At 42.5% G+C, this 18,282-nt stretch overlaps 1 protein-coding gene across 7 annotated transcripts in view; it reads left to right on the top strand.

Annotated features, from left to right (window-relative positions):
• The window catches only part of lrp1bb (low density lipoprotein receptor-related protein 1Bb), a 301,330-nt gene that overhangs the window by 233,563 nt on the left and 49,485 nt on the right, over nt 1-18,282 (top strand). For all 7 annotated transcript variants that reach the window (XM_030428474.1, XM_030428470.1, XM_030428475.1 and 4 more), the window contains 10 exons: nt 2,779-2,898; nt 3,789-3,917; nt 4,372-4,494; nt 5,010-5,150; nt 5,388-5,575; nt 8,281-8,464; nt 8,557-8,642; nt 12,535-12,657; nt 16,927-17,108; nt 17,271-17,470. In XM_030428474.1, coding sequence (XP_030284334.1) covers nt 2,779-2,898; nt 3,789-3,917; nt 4,372-4,494; nt 5,010-5,150; nt 5,388-5,575; nt 8,281-8,464; nt 8,557-8,642; nt 12,535-12,657; nt 16,927-17,108; nt 17,271-17,470 — 1,476 coding nt within the window. The remainder of the gene's footprint in view (nt 1-2,778; nt 2,899-3,788; nt 3,918-4,371; nt 4,495-5,009; nt 5,151-5,387; nt 5,576-8,280; nt 8,465-8,556; nt 8,643-12,534; nt 12,658-16,926; nt 17,109-17,270; nt 17,471-18,282) is intronic.

The following is an 18,282-nucleotide window of genomic DNA, read 5'->3' as shown; positions in this document are numbered from 1 at the left end:
TGGGCCTTTTTATGGCTTTATTGATAGAACAGCTGAAGATATGACAGGAAACAGGGAGAGAGAGACGGGGAGTGACACGCAGCCAAGAGACCCAGGCCGGGAGTTGAACCTGGGTCCGCTGCAGAGCCTCAGCACATGGGATGCGCTTTCTACCCACTGAGCTAAACGGCGTCCCCCCATAGGTTCTTGATCTTGTTGGTTGAAGTTAGCCCCTGATAGATGGTTCGTCCAGTTACATAGCAGGTATTTTTTGAGAGTTACCGTTTTTTAAAGAGTTTTTAAGGACAACCCTTTCTGATAGTTCTGTGTAAAGCAAAACAAAACAGAAAAAAACATCTGGTTCTTCAGGTTAATAAACACCCATTACACATAAACATTCAATCAAACATTATGGAATTGATTTGCATCCCCCATCAGCTTGTTTGTTTGAACTATTGGCTGTACTGAGATTACATTTTGTGTGTTTATTATCCACAGAGGACAAATCTTAACCACCATTTACTTTTCAAAACTTGTCTGAAACTTTTTTATGGGTAGCCATAAAATGTGGCACAGATATCCTTGATGCCCAAAGAATGAATTGTAATTTGATCTTGGACCCGTATCATTTAGAATCGTAGGTCAAAGATTTCGTTTATCCAGTGAAATAACTCAACTTAATGGACCATGATGGATTGGCACAAAATTGTATACAGTCACTCAGGGTTACCGGGCAATGAATCCTGCCTGCCTTGGTGAGTTTTGTCTCGCGCCACCACTCGGTCGTCATTTGTTGTTTTGATTTAGATGTCTTGACAACTATTGGATGCATTGCAGTGGCATTTGGTACACACGTCCATGACCAACTCAGGACGAATTGTAATAACTTGTCCGGAAAAACCTGCAAAAAACGACGTTCCATTGGCTTCAGTTGAACTTCAGTGCCAACAGGTAAATGTTAGCATGCTACCACACCAAACTACAATAATAATTACAATAAAATAAAAATTATACCTGCAAATAATTAAGGGAAAGTTAGCTTGCTTACAGAAATGTTCAGCTCAAAGCACAGCTGTGCAGAAGTACAGACTCACGGAGCCGCTAGCATGGCTGCAGATTTTAGTCAGATTTATGTATGATTCATTTTGCCGTCAGCCCAGCCAGGCCTTAGTAGTTTGGAACTGATAACATCAGGGACTAATTCAAGAATGATAACCGAAATAAAATGTGACCACTGAGCTAAAATGCCTCTGCCTTTGAGAGAGCGTTTGACTAAGATGTTGCAGATCTCTTACTTGCTCTTCCTGTATAATTAAGCAGCACCTTTGTTCACATTTCCGTCGCAACAGATAGAGGAAGGCAGTTTCGGAGCAATTCAGTTTCATGTTAAATGCTCTTTGAGTTATCTGATTTATTTCTGTAAATTGTCCATGAATTTTGTTAGAGAGATGCATAACACATGAACACCATTTCCATTCCTTTATCTAAAAGTGTCATTTGTGCCTGTGTGAAATGATGACATCCCATGCTTCAAATGTGCTTATATCAGAGCTGATATGAATTATGCTGCAATTCTTCGAGAAGTTCTGAATAGCTTTTTCAGGACAAATAGACAATATTCCCATTCCTCCGAGTTAATTATCATATAAAAAGCTCCAGCCACTGATAATCTGACTGCAAAGGCAAAGTGGTTTTGCGGAAAATGTCATTACATTTCAGAAAAATTTCCAGTTCCACATCTGATTAGATGAAATAATCATTTGTCACTTCAAAATGCATAATGTGCTTTTCTACTGTGTGAAACACTATTGAAAATGAGACATGAAAGACTTTCTTTGATACTTTTAATGTGCTGTAAACCTGCTATTTTGTTAAACACTTGAAGCAGCTGTTCGCATTTGAAGTGCAAATTTAGTATCGCGTACAGAAAGTCTGGATAATCACAGTTTCCAGATTTAGCCATTTAATGTTTATCTCATCCTTATCTTACATCACCATATCAGGGCGCGGAAAAAGGCTGGTGTGATGTACAAAGTCTGACAGGAAGGAAAGCAATGCACAGCGAGATACCACCCCCTCCCCACACCCCTTCTCCCCCCCACCCCCCCACCCCACCCTCAGTGGGATCCATAATTCCTTGTGCTGTGGTCTGACCTAGAGCACACATTCCTTCCTTCTCTCAACATCCCATCAAAGCTCTGGCAGACTTTGCCAGTCCTGACATCTGAGAGAGAAAGAGACCACAGAACGACTCCCCGGGGAGAGCGGGCGGCTCAGTGGCACAAACTCGGCACAGATTATGAATGCATCCACATTCTACACAATGGCGAAGTGATCAGCAGAGTGCTCTCATTTGACATCCGACCGTTTCTTGTCACCCCTAGTGGCCAAGTGTCTTTTCATACAAAATAAGTGAAAATTAATCTCATAATTGATACTCAAGCGCTTTGATATTGACGAGATATGTCATCCAGACACTTGTTTTGTGTTAAGTTGATGCTTTTTATTTTCCTGCGCGGAAAAGCGGATCATTCATCAACATCTCTTGCGAGACAAAAGGAATAAAATTAATATATTTAGAGTCCTTTGTGTGGCAGCTACACTGATGTGTGCTGCTAACCAGAAAAAACTACAGAGGAAAACAAGCAAGCCAAGGGGCAAACAGATGCCGGCCCACTTGTTGTGTTTTGATTAAAAACACTCCGGCCCTTCAATAGGGTATGCAGCTTTTGTTGTTGTTTCCTCCTCACTTTGTTTGATTTATGGCATTGAAATTCCCTCTCCCAATCCCCTCTGCAGACTCGTCATGCTTGTGGAACCAGTTCGCCTGCTCGAAGAACAAGTGCATCGCCAAACAATGGCTGTGCGACGGGGAGAACGACTGCGAGGACGGCCTCGACGAGAGCGTGCAGATCTGCGGTTGGTGCCCTTTCCGATGTCATGGGGAATGCGATGCTGGCGTAAAAGGTCACATCCGCTGTATTGTATGTGGCAGCTCCATGTGTTCCTCCAGGAGCGCTGCAAAACGAACGGAAAGGAACGAAACAGCCTTAATGAGACGACAAATGAGACCGCGGGCATTTCTGATGATTTGAGCGGGCACCGAGGCAAACAGATTTTTTTCATCACCGAGAGGCCCAAGAGGCACGGCTATTTCAAATGGCAAATGAGATGCGTGTTTAATGAATTCTACAATAAAATAAAAAGAATCCAACCACAATAAAGAGACAAGAATTTCTCTGAACATTGGCTGCGTAATTGGATTGTAACGGCGTGTCAAGGAAATATTAATGAAATGGCCCAAAGGTTTTCCCAGGCACAGCTCTTGTCAAAAGCAAGATATGCATTTTAGCTATACATGCCTAATTGAACTTCTGTATTTACCTTTTGTTTCTCGGTGCAGCCATTCTTTATTTTACCGCTTCCTGTTGCCTTAAAGGGCAAGCCTGAGATAAAGGAGTGTACTGCTGACTTACAGAATGCATGTAAATAATTGTTACTCGCAATAGCACAATCATTATTTGTTAGCCTGCATAAAGGGAATTGCCACACAATGAAAATGTGTTCGGGTCATAAAGGAGGAATCGGTTCAACGCCATAACCATCTGATGTCTGCTATAAAGGCGTTGTTTAATTGGGATTATTGTTCAACGTTCACTTATAACAGAAGCCACCGCATTTAACAAAGCAAAATACATCTGCTTCGGTTCAGTATCCCCTACTCGGTTTTTTTTCCTCTGCTGTGCTTTTGACCCGTTGTGCTCTCTGGCTTTTGAAAGTGGAACATGTGGTCCTGTTGTTCCTCGCAGGTTCGGTGACGTGCGCTCCAGGGCTGTTCAGCTGCCCCGGGTCGTACGCCTGTGTTCCGAAGCGCTGGCTGTGTGATGGCGAACGGGACTGCCCCGACGGGAGTGATGAACTCTCTGCAGCTGGCTGTGGTAAACTCCAGTTCAACACAATAAATAGCTCCTGGCAGTTGTAAAAGCATGTAATCCCAGACTTAAAACAATCATTAGTTGTTTGCACCTCATCGTGCGTGTATAATCGTAGATTACATGAAGCAAAACAATAGCCCATCGAGCCTGAAAGCAGCTAAACGCCAACTATGAATTTCTGTTCGAATGTTATCCCAAGCAAGAAAAAAAGAAAACCAGTACACAGTGGGAAAGTGTTGTACAATGCAAGTTTTTGCACATTTGGTGCAATCTGGATTTCCCTCCTTAAACTTATGAATTGGTTCTGGACCATTTGTCTGAAACTAAAAACACAGAGACTGGCGGAGTAGCATACTGCTTAGCAACATGACGTTTTTCACATATCGCATGCCATATGTAAAGATAAACAAGTTCATCAATTAATTAGTCCTTGAACCTCCTTCTTTTCATGCACCAGCACCCAACAACACGTGCGATGACAGCTCGTTTCACTGCAGCAACAAGGCGTGCATCCCTCAGCGATTCGTCTGTGACCACGATGACGACTGTGGAGACGGATCTGACGAGTCAGTGGAATGTGGCAAGTAGATTTATCCCGCTGCCTTGCTCTTAATATCCACCTGCGGCATACGAATGTGCCCTCACTGAGAGCCGCACTAGGCGAGGTGATGGAGCTGTTGCCTAAGCTGTGAGTGTGGACGACCGTGGTGGACCCGCTCTCTTCTCTCACTTATACTGTTTGAACTCTGCACGTTTGAACATTCGTCTTTGAGGACAGAGGTCTCCATGGTAGAGGTGGAGTATTGAAAGGAATAAAAAGTGTGTGGGAATAAATGTGAAATTCATCATGCAAGGGGAGGTCAGTGTGAAGTCCAGTTAAAAACCTACAGCAGGTAGATGGGTACTGCAAGTAGGTAGGTAGGAAGAGAAGATGATAGATAGATTTGAACAATGCCCAGGAAACTTTTGTCTTCTGGAGCTTCATTTTTCAAGATTCTCACTTTAATCTGCTGAAGTTACACCCTAAACTGAAGCTGTGTCGCTGCCAAGCCCAAATGTATCTTAAAGAAAAAGCATCTGCCTCTTTTTCTCCAGTATATCGCTCCTGTGGATCAGAGGAGTTTCGCTGCGGGGACGGCCGCTGTCTCCTCAGCTCTCAGTGGGAGTGTGACGGCTATGCAGACTGTCCCGACCACTCTGACGAACTGCCTCTGAACCTCAAATGCTTGGCCGCAGGTAAGACTGCTGTTTGGCTCTCAGCTGGAATCTCTTCATCAGTGTCACAAAAGGGCCACTCGGCCAGGAAAGTGGTGGGGACATATGGCGGAAACAAAAGGCGCTACAACCAGGAGAGCTTCCTTGAAAGGAATTAATCTGTCAAGATCCATTGTCAGGTCAAAAACATCCCCCAACTTCGTTGATAAATTACAGGGCATTGTGCCAGTGACAGTCATGTCCTACTCTTTTTTTTAGGAAGCTTGTGCAACGGCTCCTTCTTCATGTGCTCCAACGGACGCTGCATCTCTGAGAGGAATCTCTGCGATGGCAGAGATGATTGTGGAGACCGGTCGGATGAGAGGAACTGTAATGTGAATGAATGCCTGAACCGCCGTGTCAGTGGGTGCACACAGGATTGCCAAGATCTTCCAGTGGGATACAAGGTAAGTGAGTAGTAGACTAGTCACAGTTCAGTAGCTCGGAAGCACATCCTTCCTCAGAATCACTTGCTGGCTGCAGTTGGTCCATAAAGCCTAATTCAGCTTAAACCAGGCTGCAGTAACATTGCAGATGGAAATATAACGATCGGAAAAATGTATTTGAAAACAACCTGTGAGCTAGTCACTGCAGTGTGGTGCTACAGCAAAGGCCCTTTGTTATAAGTAAACACAATACAGTTATGTTGTATTTTACTTCAGACACAGGGGGTTATACAATCTGAACGGTATACGACACCCTCTGTCTGTCGGTAGACCCACGATTTTAAAAAAGAGACAAACTCCCACCCCCAAAAAAAACCTTTAGTGTGGAAAAATGTGTGAACCTCAGGAAGAGCCACAGAAAAGTCTGCGAAGAACAGACAGTGAAATCACAGAGAATACAGATTAGAATAACGCAATTCCTGACCCAAGTAAATTGTAAAATATGTGTCAAAAGTGTTGATCCAGGAGGACAACTGAGCAGGCTGAGGTGTTGCAAAGTGGCACCTGGGCCGTACGACTTCCTCTCCACCATGATGACCTGGCAGCACGGGCGCCACCACAGATTTTGGGCACCGTGTAAAAAATACCACATTGGGCCCCATCACCACACCATTACCTTCTGAATGTAATTTTTATTGGAAAATTACTGAATGGAAAATGAGGTTTAGAATACGGTCATAACTGTGTAAACAAAAACCTAGTGTGAATAAGAACAACAGACCTCACTCTCTTACTCAAATAACAGCGCAACAATTACAGTGTCCTCATTGTGCACAACCCGGTTCATGGCAATCCAGCTAGTCCTGTGACATATTTCTTGTGCTCAGTCTTTTCTAAGCTTTCCATGTCTGCAGTAATATCAATAGGCATGCCATCTAACAGTTATCACTGGCCCTTTCTCAGCCAGACTCACCAAGAGCCCAGCGCCGAGCCCTCTTGCGAGCAGAGTCATTGATCAAGTCTTTGAAGTCCTGCTATCTCGCCAACTGTATTTCAGTGAACAACACAGCAAGACTGCAAAGCCTGTCGTGGGACATAGTGGACCTCAGATATCTTTTTTTCTTAATCGTTTTTTTGGGTTACTGAAAGCTCTCTCGCCACCAGCAACAGTCACAGGCAATGTGCAAAATATATGCAAAGCCATGCACACTGTTCCAAAACTGCTTTTGCAGCTGCATCTTATGAATTGCATTCAGGAGTCCAAATAAGATAGTGGGGGAAAGTGGCAGCATATAATGCGTTCAGGTGTCTTACTCCAAACTGGTGTGTTATACTACTTTTCAAACTCAGATGTAAGAGCTCCGCTGCTCACCTTGTTGAGATGGTTGGCTGGGTTGGGGAGGGGTGAGGGGAGACAGGGCTGCTGACGGATCTGTTGTCGAATCTTGTAGGCGGAGCAGGGACAGCTGAATTAGTATAATTAGCTTGCTAGACGCTTACCTGCACGGACTAAATGTAGGTTAGAAAGGAGTGAAATGTAGCTTATTTTTACTGTGGACATCGAGCCAACAGGTTAATTTCAACCACTCACGGACTACACCCACCTTTGTTCGAGAAAGACCGGGTGACATACTGCCGCCCTTTCTTTTCTGTCTCCTGTCGTTCCCTTTTTGGAAACCAGAACAACAGGGGAAGAAACTAGAGGAGAAAACTGAAAGGGATTAGCATCATAATAAGTTGTATTGAATATTACTGCAGCAGTCTAACATTTTAATTATTAGACTTTACTGACCTACAGGTCCAACCACTGCGCTTCATTAGTAGCAGGTAAAATGCGGAGCTGATATTAGTAATAGTGTCGACATGAATGATTAAGGACCGATAATGAATCGAGGCCTTACTTTGCACATCATTAAACAGATAAGATGGGTGGGAGCGTTTAGGCTCTCACTCACTGCGTAACCTTGACTGCTGTAAGGAGAGTTTAAACAATATGCCAACCACTGCGTGTGCTCCCCTCGCTGTGCCAGGCGACTGTGCTGCGCCTGGGCAATGATGGCACGTGGTGATAAAGGGGGTCGCACGCGGGTCAAGGCCACGTCCGCCGAAGTGTTCCGGTGACCATCACTGTTGTCAGACCGAGGTAGTTAATGCCTTCGTATCTGGATCTTCCCCTCCTACCCTTTCATAAGACGCCGCTCACTGCATCAGAAAAAGTGGCTGAAAGCACAGAAAAAAAAAAAAAGAAAAGAAAAACACTCTCTGCTGTCAAGACAGAGGCAGAGCTGGACAGAGAGCCACGTCAATGCAGACCCTCAGCTCATCCGTTTGTGCCCCGGACAGGGAGATCAGCAGAGAGGCCCTCAAGGTTATAACTTTTGATAAGAAAGGGATTTGCAGTGGGCTCAGAGCAGCTGATTCAAGCACTTTGAGCTACTTTTGGGGGCCGCTGGTCACTGAAGGGCAACGGTATTTTTGAGTCACGGTACAGTCTGTCTGCATCAGGGCTGTGATGTCATCATTTCTGCTGGATGATACGCTGTCATTGCTGACCTGCCTGTTGTTACAGATTGATATCACATTATTATAAATGCACAGCCTGTTGCTAAGTGCACTTCTCTTCATTGTTTTCAAACATGTCTAAGATGCTAACAGGCTAAACTAAAGTCTTGCTTTTCCTGCTCTCATGAGCAATTCTTTTCCATTGTCTTTTTTTATGTCATCAGTGTAAATGCTGGCCTGGATTCCACCTGAAGGATGATGGGAAGACCTGCGTGGATGTTGACGAATGCTCAACTACCCTTCCCTGTAGCCAGCGCTGCATCAACACATACGGCTCCTTCAAGTGCCTGTGCGTGGACGGCTACGAAGCCTTGGAGCGCAACCCCAACACGTGTAAAGCACTGTCAGGTCAGCCTCTTTATTGAACCCCCCAGCTTGCAGAACAATTTTCAGGGTGTCGCTGTGAGTCCAACCAGGTCTTTGACTGTTCCTCATTTTAGCTGAAGAGCCTTTCCTCATTCTGGCGGACCACCATGAGATCCGGAAGCTGAGCGTGGACGGCTCAAATTACACCATCTTGAAACAGGTGAGTGATAGCGCCTTCGCTGCCATTTTGCCGTCAGTGACATTTTCACGGGGTAGAGGATGAGTCCTCAACATTATCATGCTGACATACTGCTAAGAGGCATCAACAGATCACTTTCCTGACCTGTGTGTTGTGTTATTTTGACTCTGTAAGGCAGGCTGGAGTCTGCAAGCTTCATGTTGAGGAAGATTATTGCCATACTATGCTAATTTTGAGGTTCATACTTATTATATATTATTTATAATAATATATAATAATATGTTATCGTTAATTTCTTTGGCCACCATAATCGCGTCAGAAAAACCCAACACTGTGATCGCTCTAGCCTGACTGCTCTGTTTTAGTGCCCATTTTTTTGAGACCCTTGCTAATATGCCCAGTCTGCTCTCATTGGTCAGCTTTCACAGGCCCGAGCAGGCACCGCCCACCATGTTTCAAAATCAGCTGTGCTGGCGTTTTTGCAGCCACGAGGCCGAGAGTGAGGACTGTGTAGTTGTAACATTACAACTGTACGGAAGTCCTGATGGCTTGTTTGTTGACACAGTTTTAAAATATGGCCATTGTGCATTTCTTTGTGAATTGAAGATCTGCCTTATAATCAAAACATCTGAAACCTTCTCCAATGTGGGACCTTTAAATAGCTGTTGTTGTTTGAAAACAACCTTTTCAGTTGCAGTATCTATGTGATACTTTGACATAGACACACTAGCATTGAACACTTTGGAATCAGCTAAAAGATCCACAGAGAATCACAGAAATCTGTGAATAGGTTAGTGTAATCCTCAGCTTCAGGGAGTTATTTTCATAGGGGTGTCTTGTGATTGAAACTGAAAATGTTCCGCAACCACTGTGAAATATCGCTATGTATGTGTGAGACGTCTGCCGTACATCATGATTTCCCAAATCCCACCTACGGCCGAAGGAAACTGGTCGTTTTGATAGGCAGAGAGCAAAATCACACTATCAAGGACCCCATGGAAAAGCTATTTCAATTATTCCCAGGTCACCACAGCTGCTCGGGGCTACGCTTAAATCTGACTGTTGATTATCACAAATGGTTGGCTGTGATTTACTGTAAATCAACCCACGGGCATCCTACAGTTTCCTCTCACAGTCGTATTAACCTCTTGACTCGATGTACTCTGCCGTCTGTATTGGAGTTCCCGTCAGCCACAACTCACTTTAATCACAGCGTTAATGGAAGCTAGAGAGGGAAAAATATGCACATGGCTTTGCTAAGTGCTGGTGGATACTTCACTGACCTCATATCACTTTACCACACCATTACATACCCTGTTCAGATCATATGTTGGTGATATTATGTAAATTTTAATTGAACCGATCTTTTGCTTTTATGTATTGCTTTTGCTGTTAGCATGAATTTGTCTTCCCACCACAAAGTGATCCATAATCTTATTGTATCACTTCGACTTATCGTTAAAACCCACTCTGTTTATGTTCTCCTTTGTAGTTTTAATTTTTCACCTGGAGTTAAGTAAAGTGGAAAAATAAACTTATGGCTCTTATACAGTAGGGAATCGGGTAAATAATACAATATTGATTTATTTCATGAATTAATAAATAATTTGAGTGAAAAATCGTTTATTTAGGTTATATACGTTATGTATGTACATCAATACATTGAGCAAGAGCATCAGCAGTACCACAGAAAACTATTTAAAATTATGATTCTTAATAATTTTAAATTTTATGGCTTTTTTGAAACTCGACAAAAAGCTACACAATTTCTACAAAAAACTTATAAATTACAAAAGAAGAATAATTGTTCCAATCCTAATTGTAGCATGCTGCCTTCAAATTACACCCTTTTTTCAAAAAAGGTTGGGACGCTTCGTAAAACATAAATAAAACAGAATGTGGTAATTTGCTGATCTTTTAGACAAATAGTCCAACAGTGCAAGGAGAATAAAGCGTTCTACTCCGTCAATTTTTGTAAATATATGTTTCTGAATTCTGAATGTCGCCAGAAACATGTTACGCAAAAGATTGGTCTAGCGGCAACATAAGACTGCATGGGTTGAGGTTCACCATTTTGTGAAACATGAATGTATAAAGGGTATTTGTGCGTGATACATCGCCGTGATGATACATCACAAAATCCATCTAACTTAAGAACACAACATACCCCTAAAAAGTGCAGGAATTGTGTATTTATTCACTGTATTGTGGTGTCTAATTTGACACGAACTGATATAAAAACAATGTCTTAGCATAGCACTGTTTTATAACACACACTGACTGGGACATTTTCATTATCAAGTGTTTGAACAAGAATATCAATATTGGACGTCAGTGATCAATATATCTCAAGAGGAAGTATGAAGATATATTGCCTTATTTATATTTTGTCCCACCCCTATTGTGGATTCGATTTAAAGGCTGAAAAGTGGGAATCATGTCTAATTTAAAGCCACAGGCCAAAGTGAGGTGAGGTAAGATTTCCTTGTCCGACATGTATTGTTTTAGAAGTAAAACTCTCTTGAATATGTGGAGCAGGAAATCAATAGTGTATTGATAGTGATGTCAGTGTGAGTGCTTGCACTGTACTAATCTCTATGCACATATTTTATATTAATTCTGCAATTTTTTATTACATTTTTATGTAGGTTTTCAGAATGTATCACTACAAGCTCGTGATTCATTTTGTAGCCGGCTGGTTTTCTGCACCGTCTGCAGGGAAAATGAACGAGGAGCGTGTTTCTAGATAAAGGAGCTGATATATAAAAAAAAAAATGGGGTATGGTGGTCTCGTCTCTGTAGCTGATGTTTGGCGTGAAGAAGGGTTCCCCCGGGACACTTTGGCGCCTGCCTGTGTGGGTGTTGATGATCTGATGGAGACGTCTCATTTCGCCTGTCAGATTATCTGACACCTTTTTCCTCGACACCCTCAGCGCGAGACAGCGGGGTGGGGGCACTTGTTTGGTGAGCGGCTCTGTCTGACTGACAGTGGGGTCGTGTGAGCATGACTGAGAAAGGGAAGTGCCTCGCTCTTTTGCGCTTTGATACTGTCGGACTTGGACTTCACAGAGCGTTTGAGACTTCCCCTTCTTCTTCAAATGCTCTGTACAGCTGAAAGCATCTGAGCCTATGGGAAAACCACTTAAATCAATAATGCTTGTACAGTAAATACCACATCACACACAAAGGTACCGCAGACGCTAAGCTTATTTTTATATATTCCTCATGCTGTCCGTTTTTACCACCTGTAGGCATGTCAAACACCTAATTAAACGTAACCTCACTGGATTGGATTAGTCTTTTTCTGGCCGGCATAAAAGCCCAGGAGTCCTCCGTCCGGGATGTGCTCAGGCGCATCTTCGAGCGTAGGTCAGCTGTGTTTTGAAAGCTCTCAGAACAACACAATCACCAGAGTCACCTGTGTAAAGCGGATAAAAAAATAGACTCGAAGCGCAAAAACGCACTTCATGTTGGGCCGCGCGGTGAACCGTATTGATTAAAAAAGGAGCGAATCTGTCCGACACGCTTAAGAGAGAAGACGCGTCCGCAAAAAACACCTCATGCGCAGACGAGCTGTTGGGTCGCGTTACTGTCAGTCAGCGCTTTGGGTTCTGCACTTTTCGCAACTCCGAAAATAAATTAAATCTCCTTCAATTTAAACCTGACTCCATTTAGTTGTTTATACTGTGACTACTTATAAGACGTTTTCAAAACCCGTTGTTTTATAGAACTGAAAAATGAACTTCAAAGGGATAACGGTATGTGAAATGTAATAATTAATGTACACCTTTGTTTGCAAATGAAAGTGTCCTCTAGTATTGTGTTCACATGGAGCTCAGTTTTGTGTTCTTTAATAAAAACTAAAACTGACATGTTTACATACTCGTGCTCTCTCTCCTGTGTGTTTTCTCAGGGCCTCAACAACATCATCCACATAGACTTTGACTACAAGAAGGAATTCATCTACTGGGTGGACTCAACCAGGCCGACCGGTCGAAAGATCAACAGAATGCGCCTCAATGGGAGTGACCTCAAGGTACCGCAGGGTTTAGTCACTGTGACTGCGTGCCATATGGTGGCTTGTGCCACTTTTTACCCAAGATTAATTGGCTTTACTCTTGTGCACTCCCTGTCCAACTTGGATTTATGAAGTTTTCTTTTTCTATCCAGCTTTTCACACACTCACACTCTCACACCTCATAGCTGCTCGGCCCGATTTACCGGCCACAGAGCAGCTCCAGGGCACGTCAGTGGTGGTAATGAGGGAGGGCAAGGGCTGTCTTTCACTTCCCCCCACTCAGATCTATCCCGCACATAAGGGATATGAAGCAGCGATCCACCAGTCAAAACCTTTAGGCTACCGCTATGTGTAGTATATAGTTAAATATGTATGGTTAATTTGAATAATGTTAACGTTTTCTATTGTAAAGATAAATGTCTGTTTGAGTTTGTTAAACCAACTATGTTGCTTAAGTGACTCATTATCACCGCTCAGTTGATGATGACTGCCCTTCATTCTTTTATTCAGTCAACATAATGGATTTCTTTCTGTTGCCAGCCAAATGCCTGTTAGCTTAACAACAATGAGTGTGTGTGTTAGTGATAATAGGAGTATCGCCAATGGCTTTCAGATAAATGTAACAAGCATAATGATACAATGGTGCTCTCTGGTGTAATCACCAAGGTTTGTCCAGATCATGGGATCGGAGCCCAGACACCGGGGACCCTGGGACGCCTGCAGAACACCTGCTGTGCCCCTATCCCACATCTCATTAGAATTGGTGTGCGGGGGGCATTAGGCTCACTCGGCTCAATTACTTCCACAGTCTCTGTTTGAGCCACTGCCACAGCTTAGCAAGAGGACAAACTGTCTGAGACACTGATCTGGGAGCTGCTCACATATGGTTAATTAAAAGAGCAACTGATATCCAGTGTTACTGCTCTAGAATTCCTTTTTGAGATTACGAGGCAGAGAGTATTTCTGGGGATTTTTTTCTTCTCTGCCAAGACAGGATTTTTATCTGACCAAGGCAGATTAATTGAATGATTATTCATTTGTACTTTTATTTGGTTTAGTTCATCTATTTTGTACGAGTACACTGCATTTCGAAGCTGCAGTTCTGGCAATACAATCGGTGATGTCACTGATGTCACTCACAGATTTAGTACTTGAAGGAAAACAACCACTGTGGCGTTATTGATTGGTTTGATCCCATAAAGTGAGACGTAACAGCAGCTGCAGCCGCCTCATGAAAATGATCTTCAACATCCAAAAGGAGTTTATCCGTGTTTATCCTTGGTGCTTTAAGCTATCATTGTTGAAAAGTTAACAGTAATATAATAATGAAGATGATAAAAAGCATCATTGACTTTGAAGAGTCTTCTGAAAAACATTTCGGCTCTGAATGAACATGTTTCACTTTGAATGGCTGAAAGCAAGAGATTTTGTTTCAGCCCAAGGTGAGAAAACTTTACGTGAATGCAAAGATCAAAAATCCTCTGGTTTCATTTGGTCTTTATGTTTTAATGAGCCGTATTCAAATGTTGACATTCCTCAGAAGTTAACCTTCAGTTCCTCATGAATCTTTTTAATCAATACGGTGTGATGCTATGGATAAAGTGAAGAAGGGCAACTTTGTGTAATGAGTATCAACTCCTTTCTGCCTGAAGGGGCTGTTATATAAAAGATACTGCACAATGAGTGATACTTTAGTGGCTGTTTTAAGCTCAGTTTGGTCCAAATTACTGTGTAGGGGACAGCCTAGTTTTTGGCCATCTATTTTCCTGCAAACGATGACAGAAAAGGCCTCAAAGCACATCGTCATCCTTAATCACAGATTGTCTGGGTGCTGGGATTTTTTCCCCTGTATCTAAGAGAGGGATATAAAGACTTTGCTTTATCTGCCAGCTGGCACAATGATTGTTTATTGTGAACAACTGCTTTCCGCAAACTGGAAAAGCTGGACCCTCTTGGGTATATTGATAGAGTTCCTGGATAGTTCCTGGATTTGGTTTACATCAGTTAAATACATTATTTATATTTGAACCGAATCTCTCACAGAGATTAGCACAATGAGATGAATAAGGTAATTCACGAGAGCCTCTCCTGCTGCCCACTACCCTCCCCTGCCTGCTCTAATCCTAGTATTCACATGTACGCAATTAAAACATACTTAAAAACTAATGTACAGAGTTCTGTGCTGCCATTTTTGCATTTTGACCCCAATTGCACTGAGATGGTTGAAGTTGTGTGTCCTTTCAGTAATCACATTTACATGAAATTGCATTGGTACAGTATTCATATGGTAAAACGGCCTTGTATTCTCGTACATAAATATAAAATATGTTCATATATGGAATTCTCATTTATGAATTTATATTTACTGAAGAATATTAGAATTTTTTACAATTTTTATATGTCCAGCTCATGGGAATATACATGTAATATATGTTAATTATTAATTTAGGCATATATGTCACATATATGGTTATTCATACATATATACTTTCAATCATAAAGACATCCCTACAGACAGGAAGTCACTCACTATGTGAATGACTTAACTCGTTGTGCCAGATGTCTTTTACCACAACAGTAACTGTAACCTATAGAAAACATTGTGAAGAACATCAGCACTAGTTACTGCATATCAGGTAACATTTGTGGTGATTTAGAACATGTTTAAACATAGTTTACTTTGTCTTATGGCCTCAAACACATGGTCTCAAAGCATGCTGGGAAACTCTTCCCACCTACCCCCAACACACTACAAGATATATGCCTATATGTGCATCAAGAGTATCTCATAATTGTATAGACCTGTATCTCCATATACCCATTGGATGTATGTATGTAATAATCATATATTTCCTTATAGGTAACATATGGCAGCATCAGGGACGGACAGTATATGTTATAAACTACATTTCCATATGGATGATGCACACAAGTGTAAAGAGCAGATTTCTTGGCTTCAGTTGGTGGAGGCCTACCAGCTTCTCCAGATTAACAGGAGGAAGTTTCTCGCAAGTTGACTTTGGCTTGTGGGTCTCTTGCACTGATCCAATCAGCAGCTAGTGCTGTTGTAAATGCACATCAAATTACAATTGGAATGTGATTAAGAGTCACTACAAGTCTGTCTCAAGTTGGATTAATTATACTCCTGCTAATGTCAGCCACAACTGTAGCCGTCATATAGCAGCAGGAATGATTTGTGCTCTCTATCTGTAGTCTCTAATTTGAAGAAATGTGCTGTGCATAATTAGGCATGGGTCAGACTACACTGGTACTTTAATTAATCAAGTCTTTCGACACAGCTCCTCAGTCCGACAAAAGAAGTGTACGAACCGCTGTGCTTTTCTTCACACCGAGCTTGTACATTTTGATTATTTGGATTATAGCAGGCATCACTGGGATCCAATAAAGATGCTCTGATAGCTTTAGTATTTATCAAAGCTCAATACAATGTTTTCTAAATGGAAATACTGTAACCCGAGCTGTACATTAATGAAATACTGTGTAAGGGCTGTTGTTCTTTACACAATGTCAACTGGAAAAGAATGCAATACTGTGCATACACACACATTTACCTAAACACGACTAGAAAGTTGTTATGCACAGCTGACCTTACCTACTTTACATATTCTGATTCAACAAATATTGACTTAAAAGATTTTAGTGTAAGTTTACATAATCAGTTTTTGCCAGTCTTTTTTGGCTGCTACATGTTAATCTCATCTGACACACACACACCAACTGCTCAGCTTCTGATCTGTGGTTATGGTCATTACTGATCGCCCCGCAGTGCTCTTTAGCAGGTTGCGTCTGAGAGGAAATAGATGTGTACCCATTACTATGGCAACACATGTACAGTAGACCAGATTACAAACAGCCTTCCCATCACGGCAACGTTCATTTTAGATATGGATGTTAATAGGGCTTGTTACCAACGCTGGTTGGAAAAATGGAGGCACTTGTATTTGTTTTGATGGAGGAGAGGATCACGCCTCCCTCAAAGCATACTCTCTAGATTGATCTCTGTAGGACCTAAAAATAATTTTCGAGTGACTCAGATCCTCTCTTTATTTCCGACAGGCTTTTAAAAAGTTTCCTCCTACTTCCTGCAGAAGAAGACCTATTTCTCGTGCACGCTCTTATGAAAGAGCCAGCTTTGCACTAATGGCATCTTTTTTCTCACAGGATATCTGTTCTTTAAATGCACCCATGGAAGAATTTTAAGCAATTATCACGTGAAATACACAAACGTCTATAACGAGATTGATCCTCCTCTCTCTGCGTTATCAGGTCGTCCACAAAACAGCGGTGCCCAGCGCTTTGGCAGTGGATTGGATTGGAAAAAATCTGTACTGGTGTGATGCCGAAAAGAAAACACTGGAAGTGTCCAAAGCCAATGGCCTCTACCCGACTGTCCTGATCAGTTCTGGTCTCAAAAACCCCAGGGATCTCGCTCTGGACCCCCAGGCAGGGTAAGCATATTATCATCAGCTGAGTTCACCGTAATGCTCTCAAGGATTGCTTTCACAGCTTGAGAGAGAAGAGGGATGGATTTGCTTTTATATTTGTTATTCCTATAATGCTTGCCTGCTGCAGTACATAGCTCTTTGAACTGTGCTGTACTTCTGACTCAGGTACGTGTTCTGGGCAGACTGCTGCGAACCTCCTCACATTGGTCGTATTGGCATGGATGGCCGAGGGCAAACGGTTATCATTGACACAGAGATCTATAACCCCACTGCTCTCACTATCGATTACACCAACAAGAGGCTCTACTGGGCAGACGACAACCACATCCTGCTCGCCAACATGGACGGCACCCAAAGACGCAAAGGTGAGACGAAGGTGTTTAACGTCTTGGGAGGCACATTCACTCACTTTCTCGCTGAAAGTTAGCCAAGATGATCCCATCTGAGGTCTGACTGGTAAATACAAGGCTGGAGCCAGCAGCTGGTAGCTTCAGTAACTTTGCACTGAAAATACCTATAATTGCTCCCAGGAACATGGCAAGATTTCTCTCCCTCGTGGTTCAGTGTTAAACATGTGAAGGTGCGATAGGGAGAGCATCGCCGTTGCGCTTTTAAGATGGCAGTGTAATTGGTGGCAGTGCTGAGTAAATGTTGAAAGATCAGGGACGGGGGTGTTTTATATGCGAGGGAAGGGGCAAATTAAACATCCCATCCCACAGGCAAACACACTCATACCATGGCTTTGCGTGGGGATCAACACTGGTGAACTTGGAGGGGCAAAATCCCAACCAAGACCAATGACAAAGAGATCTGTGTGGTTTACCCTTCAAAATAGCGTTTTAAAATGTCTCGTGCTACAAAAGCAGGAGCAGGAGTTTTTTTTTTTTTTAAACCCTTGTGTTTGTAACCCTGAATTAACTTTGTGACCTTGTAAACAGACTGCAAACCAGTGATCTGAGTCCTGTGTGCCTCACGTACTGCACTAGCAGGGGATGGTCATTCACTTGCATTTGCGTATACCTGACCACGTCTTTATACAGTGTTTTATACACTAAAGCAAGCCGGCGTGATGACTTCTAATTTCTATTAACGCACAGAAGGAGTTATGTCAATATTACAACTGTGTGAGACATTTAGTGTGATGCTGGAAAATAAAGATTGTTGTACAGGGGTATTA

This window comes from Sparus aurata, chromosome 9 (assembly GCF_900880675.1).
Source record: "Sparus aurata chromosome 9, fSpaAur1.1, whole genome shotgun sequence".
Taxonomy (NCBI): Eukaryota; Metazoa; Chordata; class Actinopteri; order Spariformes; family Sparidae; genus Sparus; species Sparus aurata.
The sequence above is the reverse complement of the archived record's forward strand: the minus strand, read 5'-3'. Positions and strand labels throughout refer to the sequence as shown.